A 14,584-nucleotide genomic window follows, 5' to 3' on the forward strand; every position below is an offset into this window, starting at 1 on the left:
AAGTTAGTCATTCTGATTTTTAAAACAAGGTACGTTTTGCTCATTTTTCACACAAGGAGACATTGACATGTATTTGAGAATATTAATATGGATAAAACAGTCCCTTTGACCAGTCTATATTGAATTTCATTTCCACATAGAGAGGCAGATACAAAAACACAGTGGCCTGTGTTAATTGTATGTGAAAGTAATAACATAATAATACTCCTTGATTAAGTCAAAGCATGGCATCAGTGCTGCCTTAAAGCCATAATAACCAAAATGAAAGACGAAAGGTCATGCACCTCCCAAAGGAATTTCCAAAGAGCTATGTTATGAAACTTGCCCATCTCCATGATACTGATACTGAAAATGTGGCGTGAAAACAGCGCTGAAGACTTAGAAGATCTGCTGTGTCCTCTTGTGGCTGCTTGGTCTTGAAATACAAAAGAAAATGTTTCCCTACGTGACCCAGTTCTAACTCATAGAATTAAACCATAACCTGAACTCCTGGAACCCGGGGGGAAAAGCAATAGTGTTTCTGGGAAGAATGAAACATTTCTTAACCTCTTTGTAATTTCATGAGTATGTCCCTTTGAATTTCAAAAATTCACAACAAAAAGGATCAGGATGTTTCCTCAAAGACCAGAATTCTGTAGATTTCTTCTTCAGCTTCCTGTCTGGATCTTTGTTTAGCCTGGAAAAAGGGGCTCAGCTCAGGTGGCTGAATTTTCCTGATCTTCATTGATTTGGGGGCTGGCTAAAAAGATAGGAAAAATTAGTTGGGAGTCGTTTGGCTTACATGTATATGTTTAAATTTTACATATATATGCCCACCTATAAAAAAAATATCAGGTGGGGAAGAAGGAGCTAATAAAAACAGAACGAAAGTGAATTTTGTGAAATTGTCATCAGTAACCCTGTAGCCAACCACGAACTCTTGCAGGGAGAATCAGACCAGAGGCAGAACCTCGGTGAGGAAAAGAGAAGGGCCCCTCTGATGTGGGTGACAGGTTCCCAGAAATAGCCCCAGGTGCTGTTTTGTCACCAGTTCCCCTGGCCTTTGCCTGGGGTGCGCCTTTCAGATCCACCTGCTTGTTCATCCTCTGGTCTCAGAACATCTTCCCGCCAGCCCTGCCCCATCGAGTTGTATCATGCTGTTTTGTAATTGCTCACTCCTTCACTGACTCTGGGAGACTCAAAGGCTCCTTGAAGGCAGAAATATGCTGCCTGGCATGTCTGCCTGGCACTTAGTGGGCACTCAATAAAATGTGTTCTTTTGTATAAATTTCCTATTTCTGGTTTGGTTGGGGTGAAAGCACCTCAGATTCACCCAACGTTCAGTTTTAATAATAAATAGGCTGTTCTGATTATTATTATTGTTATTTACAATCTTCACCCAAGGATATTTTTCCATTGATTTTTAGAGAGAGCAGAAAGGGAAGGAAGAGACAGAGAGAAACACTGATGTGAGAGAGACACATCAATTGGTTGCTTCCCACATGCCCCGGACCAGAGCGGGGAGCCTGCAACTGGGTTTGATTGTGGTTCGTGCCCTTGACCAGAATCAAACCTGGGACCGTTTAGTCTGCAGGCCAATGCTCTATCCACTGAGCCAAAGTGGCTAGGGTCTGTTCTGTTGATTTCTAATTCAAGGAGGGGCTTAGCTGCTGATGCCCACTAGGAATCACATGGATGATGTTAACAAGGAGAGATTTGTTCACATCCTGTTACCACCAAGTTCACATGTTAAAATAAGAGAGTGTGGCAGGTTTGCCTGGGCTTGGCCACACGTCCAGTTGCTTGAAGTTAATGGAATGAATAGCAGGTCCTATGTTTTGCCAGGCTTCTGTAACACCCAGCGATTGTGAGCAGCCCATAGGAGTGATATCTGAGAACTGTAGGCTACACTCTAGCAGACTCTCAGGGGTCTTCTGAGGGCTCATGGAGGGGAGACTGGAGGGCTCATGGGTCAGCTCATTTGGATCCCTCTGTGGCTGCAATGTGCCACACTGGAGAGAATAAAGAACTCAGAGTGCAAAGCAGAGGTCGTGACCAAATATCAGAGGTAGCTGATAAGACACAGCTGCTGGTATGGGCTTAGATGAATGCTCTCCAGGGTCCGTTTCAGTTAAGCCTGTCACACGGTAAACAGTAGCATTAGAGGGTGGCCTTCTTAGACTTGGCGATTTCTGGACTGTATCACTAGGATGGTTTGGATGGTTAATCCTGAGTTCTATTTTTAGCCCTTTGGAGTGAAAGCAGGAGTGCATGTGCTTGGCAGCAGGTAGGAATTTTCCGCTCATCCCCCACGCAGGGTAACACTGGGCCGAAAAGGAGGCCTGGCTCGTATTCCAGTCATCCCCCATGTCACCACCCCGGACCTGGCTTAGCTGGGGCACCGAAGGGGCATGGTGGCATGAGATCCTTTCCAAGGGGCCCTTTGGGGCAGCCTCACTCCTGGGTGTCGAGCAGAACCTGAGGGCCTAGCAAGGCAGCTGTTGCGATCTGTTTACCACGATGGATGGAGAACAACTTTTTGAGGCAAGGAGTAGAGAGTGAAGGCCCCTTTAAGCTCACTGCTTGCCCAGGACAGTGTTCCTGCAGTCATAACCTTGGTCATTGCATGGCAGAGCGGCGCCCGTCATTCTGGTTTGGCCAGCAGAAAACAAAAGCTAACGTCATTGATGCAGAGAATTCAGAAATTAGAAAAGTGGGCATTTCAAGAACAAGCACTTAGGGAAGGCCTGTCGCCAAACTACACAGGCTGGCCATCGGCAGCAGAGCGCGGCCACACCAGGGTCCAAGCAGCAATATAGTCACCCAGAGGCCATCAGAGAGGGCTGGGGAAAGCTGAATAGCTACCCACTCAGAAGTTACAGCCCCTTTCAGGCTACACTGCAAAGGTCCTGACACACAACAGACAGATCAACACCAAGGACAAATACAAGTCGTTCAGGTGGTGGGTGGGGTGTGAATACAGCTGGGGAATTTTTCATTGAAACAGTGGTCAAAGCTGACACTGCCTCTCTCCCATCAGACGGAAATCTTCATGGTAAGAAGTGTTAGGAGCCCATCTGAGGAGCAATGCAGTTTGAACCTTGATGTTATGTCTAGATAAGCATGGATAGAAGGGGAGAATCTCGGTGTGTTAGTGTTTGATGAAGAGTGTAAATTCTGGGTTAAAGCTCCTGTATTTGCCACTTTTTTTTTTTTCCTGTACTTGCCACTTCTTGACTGGTTACGTGACCATACAGCCCCAGTTATGTCCTCCATAAAGGCAAATAAAAACCCAGGACCTGTTGGCTGAATTTGGAGGCGTCACGAGGTATAGGGCTTACCTGGCGCAGGGCCTGGCGTTTAGAAAGTGTTTGGGGAGGTTCATGTTAATATTAACATTTGAGCCATCGTGTTTGTTGCTTATTTTAGGCAGCTCACCCTTCCTTGGTAAGCCATTTGATGACTGTAGTTTCAAACTAGTTGGTTTTATTGCCTGCACTTGTAAAAGGGTGGGAACGAGAGTGGATGGGATCATTCTCATTCTCAGTCTCTCTCAACCGCCTCTGCTTCCCTGAGCAGCTGCAGGGTCTCCAATCTCACCTGTCTCCTGCTTATTTCCCCTTCCTTCTTTTCTCTCTTCCCAACCCCTCCCATTCTTTCCTTCTCACTTGTGTTTCTCCTACAACAAAGATAGAGAGACAGGCCTGGCCACGGATATCAGAGTTAGCTTTTCACCAAAGCGATCAAGTCCAGAGTCCTTGTGGACCATCTCCATGGCAGTCAGCACTATCCCCAGCTGAGGCCCGTCCTCCTCCCAGCTGGACCTTCAGGCCTCCCCTTCCTAACCTCTGATTCCCCTGTGGCCGAAAAGTGTCCAGGGGTTTGGTGTGACAGGGAGATCCCCCAGGCATGTTCACATTCCCTTCGGGGCTTCTTTTCCAAGGGTTACCACCTGGAGCAGAGGGAACTATGGGCTTTGGGTTAGAAATACAAGTTCATTTGCTGTTTGTTAAGTTCTGGTTGTTCACTGCCTGACTGCCTCTCGGTGCCCACACCTCTCTGCACTCTGAGAGTGAATATTTGAGTGATGCTATTTCTGGTCTGAAAAGTACATTATTTTGATCCTCTGGCTCTGCTTAGGAAATAAGAATATTCATGTCCAAAATAATTCTGGATAGTAGAAACAAGTTGGTTTGTTTGTGTTTTTTTCCATTAGATTACGATTATTGTAGATACTGGAATTTACCCTCTCCAGAATACCACATTATTCTCAACTAGTAGTAATAAGTTGAGATAAATGTAAAAATACCACATTTTCTCAACTAGTAGCAATAAGTTGAACGTCAGCTGGCCATATTGTATAGAACAAGCATATAATCACTGTGATCAGTCTGATTAAAATACATTCCCTGTTCTGTTCTGTCTGTCTTTGAACTTGGAGTAGAATCAAGGCGCAGCCAGGAAAGTGCTGTAAAAAAAAAAAAACAGTATGAGATTGGCATAAAAATGTTAAACACATTTTGATTGTTAATATGAAAAGCGCCTATTATCTATAGGATGCTATCTAGTTACTAATAAGGTAAAAGGAAAACAGAGTAGTTATAATAACAAATAACCCCTGTAGAGAGCTTGCTAAGTGCCAGGCATCATTCTAACTACTTCACGTATATTAATTTATAAACCATCATGACAACTCTATACCATGGTCTTGGAATAGAGGCAGCAAGGCTTAGTGATTAGGAAAATACACAGCCGCAGGTGGCATTTCTAGCCTTCAAATTCAGGGAGGCAAGGATGCTCTGGGCTGGGTTGGGAGGCAAGAGCTTCATGAATGAGATGGGGTCCATTGTCTCTCAAAGGACATATCATTGCTACATTGTTCCTAAGAGAACCATGAGCTAATTAGAACCATGAGCTAATTGTTGATATCTGGGGGCCCAAAATAGCTCTCAGTTTATTCTGCAAATAGGGTTTTATTTTAACATTATGAAATTATGACTTTGCCTAGCAAATGCCTTTTGGATAAACTGAAACCTTTCCCATAATCCGAAGTGACACAGGTGTTACCAAGGTCTAAACGCAGCAGACACAGAAACAAGATTATGAAAACTGTCTGTTCACATCTGACACAGGCTCTTCGGAGGTGCTAAAACTAGAGTCAAAGGGCGTTAATAAAGAAAGAGCATTCACAAGGCCCCAGTGATATTGATGCTAGATATTTGGTACACATTTTAGCCAATATCTCCTCTTTAGAAATGTTTGCTTTGGGAGTGGAGTACATTTTACAGAATGACAGAGACTTTATATTTTGGCATCTCTCACTTGAAGAGAATTTATATGGCACATCTTTTTTAGTTATTGTAGTAGTAGTAAAATCATAAGAAAGGTGAATGTTTATGGTGACTCAATAATGAAGATTATATGTTCAGCATTGCTTCAACTACTTCTCTTTTGTGTCATAGAATGTATTGATTTGCAACCAGCTTAGCAGTTATTTAGTTAGAAATTATGTACTTTATACTAAATGATACTTCACGTGAGAGATTTCTTCTTATTCCTTCTATTGATACAGAATTCAACACACACACACACACACACACACACACACACACACACACACACACACAAACAACAACAACTCTGTAGCTTTATGTTTTATTGTTGGTCTAATTACCAAGAGAAATGTTTTATGTTATATGTTGTGCTCATTATTCATTAGGGAGCTGACCGTGCATCTTTGGATGAAAGGGCAAGTTTAAGAAGGCAGTTAGTAAAATAAGCATTTGCCCCTCAGAGAAATACGACGTGCACATTTTCATAGTCAAAAATCTCATAAGAGTGATAATTAACAATGTATAATAATATATAACAGCAGATTAATGTGAAAGACATAGAGATGCAAAAAGTATTGAAGGGTGGTCTATACAAGAGCAATATGGAGAAAAGCACAACCACGGATATTATTAATATTATATTGCAAGCTTTGCACTTTGTGATCCAAATGAATAAGACTTGGCTTTGTATATTTTTATATGCTTACATAATGAGAAAATTTTCTCCTTAAGGTTTAGGCTTATAAATATTTGCTTAATATGATTCATTAATTAAACATGTGCTTATCTAGCATAAAACTAGGGGACTCTCAGTGTCCTTTTTGTCTTTTCAGAGTGAAAGTGCCCTCGTGAAAGAAACAGAGCTGTCAATCCAACTTGCAAACATCAGGGATGAAGTTGGTAAGTGGGGCACTGAAAATGAGGAGCGGGCAGATGTCTTTTCCTGATACCTGTGAATGTGTAACAAAAGCAATCATGCCTCGTGTAATAAGCCGAGCAAAGCTGCCTAGACAAATGAAGTGTCTTACCAGCACGACGGTGGGCTGTTGCAGCCTTGCAGGGACAGCTTCGTAACAGTTCACAGTGGAGCCAATCAGGCCTGGACTCTGCTCCTTGCAGATGGCAGCCCATCCGTCCATCTGCTGGTGCTGTGACAAGCAACCCTCCGTGTAGGCCCCCCTGGGCAGGCAGAGCGCCAGAGCAGCAGCCCAGCTGTGGTGGGCTACATGAGGCTCTGAAAGATGCGAGTGTTCCGTGGCTGCCTGCCCTGCCACAAAATACTCTCTGATAGAGCACTTGGTCAACAACACAAATTTGGGTGGGTTAAATGCTGAGGTTCATGTTGAAACTCCTGGTCTGCTGATAGGACGGTGTTGTTCAGTCTGAACCATGAGAGACCTCACAACTGACAAGATGGTCCCCAGACCCTGGGGCTTTCACTTGAAGCCAAAGATCAGACCAAGTATTTGCCATCTTCCCTTTCTCGATCCCATTTCTCTCTTGAGAACCTGCTATTTTTTCCCCCAAGAAGCAGTCAGCAAAAGTGATATAAATATAGTCTATTCCCCTATGCTTCTCTTTCCAGGGAGCATCTGTCCTCCACCCAGTGCAGTCCTGGGACAGCCCACACATGCAGGGTGGTCCCCTCCAGGAGGAGAGGGACAGAGCAGGCCCAGCCATCCAGCACCTTTCCCTCCAGCCTGTAAAGGGGACTCATAGCTATTGGGTCAGTGGTACCTTCCACCCAAAAACAGAGGGGGATATCTTTCACTCTAGGGTGAATCCCTCCCCAGAGAGATGTCTGCACCCCTGTGGCTAAGCTTTGGATCTGGGGTTGTGCACCCTGACCCAGCTGGGTGTGGTGGGCCAAATCCAATGCAGCTTCCCTCAGTCTTTTCCAGAAGCTTCTGAATGCAGCAAGAACCACACAAAGATTACATTGAGTTTCTTGTATTTGTCTTATTTCATTTCTGTATTAGTGCTAAGAATAGAAGCAGAAGTCGCCTGCCAAATGAAAAAGCCGCCGAAACCGGTTTGGCTCAGTGGATAGAGCGTCAGCCTGTGGACTCAAGGGTCCCAGGTTCGATTCCGGTCAAGGGCATGTACCTTGGTTGCGGGCACATCCCCAGTAGGGGGTGTGCAAGAGGCAGCTGATTGATGTTTCTCTCTCATCGATGTTTCTAACTCTCTATCCCTCTCTCTTCCTCTCTGTAAAAAATCAATAAAATATATATTTTTTTAAAAAGCCATGGATAGGGGGAGGGTGGATAGCCTTGGCAGCCTGTGGCCTGGGCCACTCAGCCCAGCATCCAGCCCCAGCAGACACTTAGGCAGCAAGTGCCTGAGCCACTCCATGTGTGAGGGTAGAAAGCCAGGGGAATATGGGCTCAACGTTAACTGAAGTTCATAAATTCTAGTGTCTTGACCTGCAAGATATTCCCTCGAGAGGAAAACAGTATTAAGCTTACAAACCTGACTTACAGATGATGGTAGACAAAGAGAGACGGGCAAGCCTATCTCTAAATAGAAATGAAGAATTTCTAAAGGTTGTAAATTCAGACTTGGAAGAGGGGAGGAAGCTGCAAAAAGTAGGCTGTAGCCTGCAATAGGGCATTCCTCTGAAAGGGGGCTGAAAGGCAGCCCCACTGCGGCCCATTGTGCCCCAGCTGGCATGGGGCTGCCGCCACCCACATGTAGGAGTGCTTTTTTCTATGTGCACAAAGGCGCCACGTGGGCCAGCTGTGGCCCAGTGCTATGTACCATTAGTGTGACTAAGACTCAACTCATGTCCTCAAGCTTACAACCAAAGGCTGTGGAGGATCAGCTATCTGAGATGGGCCTTGTAGGACGACTAAAATTTGGGTAGATGCATGTAGGAAGGAGAGGAGTACAATTATTGAGCACATGCTGAAACCTGCTACCACAGTAAATGTGCCCTGGACCAATGGGTGCCATGATCATTTTTAGGCATTACTCGTTTTGCACACCTACAGAAAGAAAAACTATGTGTTTCTTCATTTATCTTTTCATGGTATGAAAAAAACTTTTTTGTGCTTGACATTTAATAGTTAGAAAACATTCTATCATACTTGTAAACTAGAATAAGCTACTGTCGGGTCCAAGTTCCTCAGCCAGGGACTTGACCTCTTTGGACACTGGAAATTAGAAGAATACATGGGTGGCCATAGGTAGGTGGGACATGCTTTATTATGAACAAAGCAGCCAACAACTGGCTGGTCAGGGGCACCTTATATACTCACTCAAACAAAAGAGGCCTCGTGCCAATTAGTGACGTCTGTACTATATTAACATAAGCAGGTTATATAAGGGTGTGCTGGGGCAGTACATATAGTGCTACTGCTGAGTCATTTCCCTCACACATGCATAGGGCAAAGGGGCCTTTAACATAGTAATACTGCTTTGTCATTGCCTACACACATGCGTATGGCGAGTGGGACTTTAACCTCTGACATACTCTGGTCAGAGCCCCCACAGCTATGCTTCCCCTTTGAGTATTTGGGGTTTTATCACTTTTTGCTATTATGCAAGAACTAATGTACTATTTGCAAATTATTTTTTTCCTCTTGTATTATTTTCCCGCAATATAGTCTCAAAAGTGTGGACCAATCATTTTGATAGGATGTTTGTTCTAAACTCATCTGTATGTGAAGTGTCCTTTTTTATATTTATTCTGTCAATACAAGTAAAAGATTATGGTGTATTTAATCTCATTGAATCTAGGGTTGCCATATAAAGAGGAAATTAAATCTTTAGCTCTCTCTCTCTCTCTCTCTCTCTCTCTCTCTCACACACACATACACACACACACACACACACACACACACACACACACACACACACACCTGACAAGAGACAGATAATATCCAAATATGTACCAGCGTGTACTTTGGGATGATATTTTTGTGGTCCAAGAGTAGAGTCCCTTGTGGAGTGGCTGAAAATTGTTGTCAGTGGTGTTACGCTGTATCCTCTGTGGAGAAAGGGATCTCTGGTTATCCTCCTGAAAGCTTTATCCTCAAGTCACCCTCCAGGGATGATGGCTCTTGCCCTGTCTTTGGAGTTGGCCTTCACTGGTTTCATCCTTGGAAAAGCCTTCCCCATGCTAAGTGGTTGAGGGGTGAAAGGAAGCCAGAATCCAGCACCACATCCAGGGAAGGAGGAGCAGAAATGCTAGTAAGAGGTTTAACATTTGATTTTTTTTTTAATCATATTTTAGAATTTCCCCAAAAATGTAATTTTTAAAATCTGAGCCTTGATTTTTGCATAGTCATTCTCTAGATTTGGAAGTCAAATATTGAATAAGTGAAGGGTTGCTCTTATAGGTGTAAATGCTGAAATAGATTTATAAGATGTTCTTTCTAGAAGCATGTTTCCTTTCGAGACCTTAGGCTTCACGTTGTTAACTGCCATCAGGTGGATGTTTATGATCTTCTCTCCAACAAAACTGCCCTATTAGAAAATCTGAGCCTTAAAAATATATATTAGATGGGTTCCACCAGACAGAGAAACATGCAGTGCATAGGTAGTTCAGGTGGAGCCTCTGGCTGACACTCCTGGTTGGCCCTGATGTTCTCCCAACCAGACACAAGTGCTGTGGAGATATACATGCAGACTTGAGTTGGACCAGCACTAATTCCTCTACACGCCTCCTGCCTTATTCCTTCCTCCGGGCTGCTCACAGCTGCGACTGCCTGAATTTGGTGTGAAAGTGCCTCTCATCTTTGAAGTTCTCAGTCCCTTCAGCTGCCCTCCTGGTCTTATTTACCTTCCACTGGCCCCAGTCCCCCAGGCTGTCGTCTGCTTCCACACATGGCTTCCATCACCCTCTCTTAGCCCCCTTCCTCTCTAGAACTTGTTATAACCTGTACTCTGGCTATTCCCACCCAAGCCAGGTCCATTGGGTTTTTATCTTTTTGCCAGCTTCAGACTGAAGATGGACTTTTCTTTCTTATCCCTATTTAACACTAATAACACTTAGTATGAATAGTTTTAAAACAGAAAGCAATTTTGAACAAAGCAATCATTCTGGCAGAGTTTCTTGGGTATTGTACCTTAAATGGTTAAATCTACATTTTTACTAGAGCAGTGATGGTGAACCTATGACACGCGTGTCAGCACTGACACGCGTAGCCATTTCTGATGACACGCGGCCGCTAAGGCGGCCGCATGCCGAGGATGAAACATTTGCTGCTCCTGAGGATGAAACATTTGCGAAATAATGTTTTTTCCTCAAAGTGACACACTACCCGAGTTATGCTCAGTTTTTTGGCGAAGTTTGACACACCAAGCTCAAAAGGTTGCCCATCACTGGACTAGAGTCAACCTATTGAAATAAAGCAAAAAATGGGATGTTTTATAATATAAAATAAGAGATATTAAAGGATTCTGACAGCTTTGATGTGATGATATGATAGGAATCTATGTTTGTGACAATATGCCACAAATTGTTGTTTTTTATGTTTCTAAGTTACTAACTAGAATGGATTTTTCAGTGTATTCTCATTTGTAACTAGCAACCCACACATACATACAAACACCACTGTGAGTTTGTATGTGCGATGACTTTACCTTTCTGGGTTATACATATAACTTTTCTTGTAATTTTATAATTATAACCCCTGGTATTTACATAGTGCTTAGTACTTACCAAGCTCTATCACATATATTTTATTTATTCATTCTAACAACTCAATGAAGTAGGTGTTGGTATCTTTATTTTATAGAAAATTGAGGCCCAGACAGATTAAGTAACTTCCCTAAGAGCATACAACTGGAATGGGATAGAATCCAATCTTAACCCAAGTCTAAATCTTCTACACACAGTATGTAAGTTTTCCATGGCATCTCAGCCCCACCACCAAATTATTTTTGTAATTTTTAGTTTAGTAAACTGAAAAAATCAGATAAAATAAAATAGCCTTTTCTTCCAATTCTGTATGACTTTGTCATAAAACCATAACAGATGCTGGTATGGATCTGTCCAAACATGGAGTAGATTGTGATTATATAACACTTATGATGTTCATTGGTCCCAGACTAATTCATTAGGGTTAGGTTCAGGGACAAAAAACAAACTTCCCAAAGAATGGAAGCTTAATCAAGGTAGATTTTTATTTCTCTCTTATATAGAAGTCAGGAGGAATACCCAGGGGCAGGTATGGTTCTGCTCCACAGAGTGCACAGGGGCCCAGGATGCTTACGGCTCACTGTTCTACTGCCCAAGACTGTGGCCCTTGTCCTCGTGGTCCGGTATAGCAGTGGTGCTACAGTCATCGTATCGGTATTGCAGGCAGTAGGGTGGAGGAACGAATGAATAAAGAAACAGAGAGTCTCTCTTTGGGGGAAAGTTTCCAGGAACTACCCTTCAGCTTAGATCTCATTGGCCAGAACTAAGTCACAAGGCAACTTTCATTCAAAAAGAGATTGGTGAATGTGCTCTAATACCTTGCCCAGGTATGATATTATTACTGTGGAAGAAGGGGAGAATGAAAATGGGGGACCACTAGCAGCCTGTGCTCTGGGGCCAGAATTGCCTGTTAGTAAGTTGGGGAAAATAATCCTGTCACACTCATCGATGAGAGTAAAGGATCTAGCAGAGTATTAGGCAGACTAGAGAGGGCTTAATATGGTGCCAATTCCCTTACCTCAAATTAGATTCTTCCATCTTCCTTCCTCTCATAGCTTTAAAAAGCTGAGTCAAAATGCAAATTTTAAGAAGTTACCCCAGAAAAATATAATTAATCTTGGGATCACAAACATAATGGACATTTTCTTATTTACAAAAATATCTCTTCTAAGCACATCAGTTAAACCCTTCAATTATAAAGACAGATAACTTTAAAGTAAAAGGATAGGTAGAAAGATGTACTATGCTAACACCAATCAAAAGAAAAATCGAGTGTCTATGTTAATGTCACACAAAGTAAGCTTCAGACCTGTAATATTAGTAGGGATCAAGATGGCCATTACATAACAATACTAAATATCTATGTACCTAACAACAGAGCTTCAAATCACATGAAGCAAAAACTGATAGAATAAAATGAGAAATAGACAAACACACAGTTATGGCTGGAGACTTCAGCATTGCTTTCTCAGTATCCATAGAACAAGCAGGCAGAAAGTCAGGAGGGGTATAAAAGACCTGAACAGTAGTATCAACCACCTTGACCTAACTGGCATTAAGAGCAGCCTATCCAACAACAACAGCATCCTTTTCAAATGCACACAGAACATTGAGCAACATAGACCATATTTTGAACCATAAAACAAACCTCAGATAACACAAAAGAGTTGAAATAATACAAAATGTTTAGGACTATAACAGAATTAGACTATAAATCAATACTGTGAAAATACCTGGAACATACTTTTAAATAATACTTCGGTCAAAGAGGAGACCCCAAGGCAAAGTAGAAAATATGTTGACTTTGAGTGAAAATAAAAACACAACATATCAAAATCTGTAGAATGCAAAATTCTCTCATCAGCAGAGATGAGTCTTCTCATTGTGTAACAACATTAGTGGAGGTGGGGGGAGGGGCATACATACATCTCTGTCCTAGCCTCTGTTGCAGGGAGGCAGGGAGTGTTATCTTAAAGAAGGTGCGATCTAGTAGATTTAGTCTGCCATCAGAAATTTGAGTGTGATGACATAGCTTCAAACATACTGCTTTCTCTGAAGGATTGACCACTCAGCACAACCAGGTCTGGGAATTGCCCGCCTCTCCTGTAGGGAAAAGATATTTGTTCTGAGCTGGAAAATGTTCACACCAAGTGATGTCAACTGCCATGATTAGATTTATTTCAATAAATGTGATTTTCTGAAGTCATTTTAGTTTCTATCCCAAACAGGTGCTTACCCATGCATAGTAACATCAAAACTGCAAACTCCCTTAAATGTACCAGAGACTGAGTTTGGTTGCCATGGGGAATACGTTATCAGCTACAAGACTTCAAAACTGCTACTCTCTTTGAGACAATGATTCATTCCAATTGGCAGCAACACATTTTTTTATATTTATAAAATTCTTTGACATCTATATACATAGCACATTTTAGTTATTTTATATGGAGATATCTATTTTGTGATTCTCTAAAATATTTATTCCTTAATGAATAAAGATAATTCTGCTTTCTGATGTATGTTAACATTGATATTTTTAAATCTGTGGATTTTATCCTTAACTACCATGAACTGACTGACTAGAATAATTTAGGATACCAAGGGCTGCCACTGTCTTACCCTGAGGACAAACAGCTTCTTGAAATTCTGCGTCAGCTGCCTCCATAAAATGGTGACTTCATAAATCTAATATTTACAGTGGTGTACAGTTTACAAGGCCCTTTCACATACTATTTCATTTGATCCTGACAACAACCCTAGGAGAAAGGTAAGCTAAATAATACAACCACCATTTTAATGATGAATAAATCATGTTTATAGAGAATAAGAGAGAACCCCATGTCATATAACTATGAGGAATAACAGAGCTGGGTCCTTATCTCACTCCACCATGACCACGTGCTGCCTTCCTATTGTAAGATCTCAGTTGGTGTCTCAGGAAGATAATAAAAAGCAAGGGAAAGACATGACATACTGTATACATCTAACATGAAAATTGCTGAAGAGCATCTTGCAAAGTGTGTATTTTCAATGACAATCACACAAATTATGCAGATGCAATCACCTCCCCTTGTGAGTGTCTCATGCACTTGGATCACCCTCTGTTTTTCTTTGTATCTTGATCAGCCCAGTGCTAATCATATTGAATGTGGAACATTTACTGCTTCATTTTATACACTTGATTGAACTCAGGAGACATACCCGTTACTGCGCCAGGAGTAACAGAGGGATGCGACACAGTCTCTGACCTCAGAGTATGCCTGTGTATTGGAGAGATGGACATATAACCAGATCATTTAAATCCAGTGTATTAAGTAAGGTTCTAGAGGTCTAAAAGTTCAGAACCCTAATCAGGGTTCACATTTGATTTTTCTTGTCTAATGCCATTATGAATTATTTTTATTCATTCAGATACCACCAAGGTCATGGAGATATTCACAAGTACTATCAATCTTTGCTTAATTTGGCAGCTTATTTGAACAAAATAATATATAAATTGCAATATATGCTTATGTAATATGCAGGTCACTTTTTTAAAAAAATCAAAATTACAGTCTTTCAGCCAACTGTCAGTTCTTTGGGGAATGAATTCTGGTGAAAAAATATGATAACTAGACCAATTCTA

General features: G+C 42.0%; 1 protein-coding gene across 5 annotated transcripts in view; it reads left to right on the top strand.

Moving 5' to 3' along the window:
• MTUS2 (microtubule associated scaffold protein 2) overlaps window positions 1–14,584 on the top strand; it is a 603,680-nt gene that overhangs the window by 538,700 nt on the left and 50,396 nt on the right. For all 5 annotated transcript variants that reach the window (XM_079775057.1, XM_079775060.1, XM_079775058.1 and 2 more), the window contains one exon: window positions 6,146–6,212. In XM_079775057.1, coding sequence (XP_079631183.1) covers window positions 6,146–6,212 — 67 coding nt within the window. The remainder of the gene's footprint in view (window positions 1–6,145; window positions 6,213–14,584) is intronic.

Source organism: Cnephaeus nilssonii (genome assembly GCF_951640355.1).
Source record: "Cnephaeus nilssonii genome assembly, chromosome: 6".
Classification (NCBI taxonomy): domain Eukaryota; kingdom Metazoa; phylum Chordata; class Mammalia; order Chiroptera; family Vespertilionidae; genus Cnephaeus; species Cnephaeus nilssonii.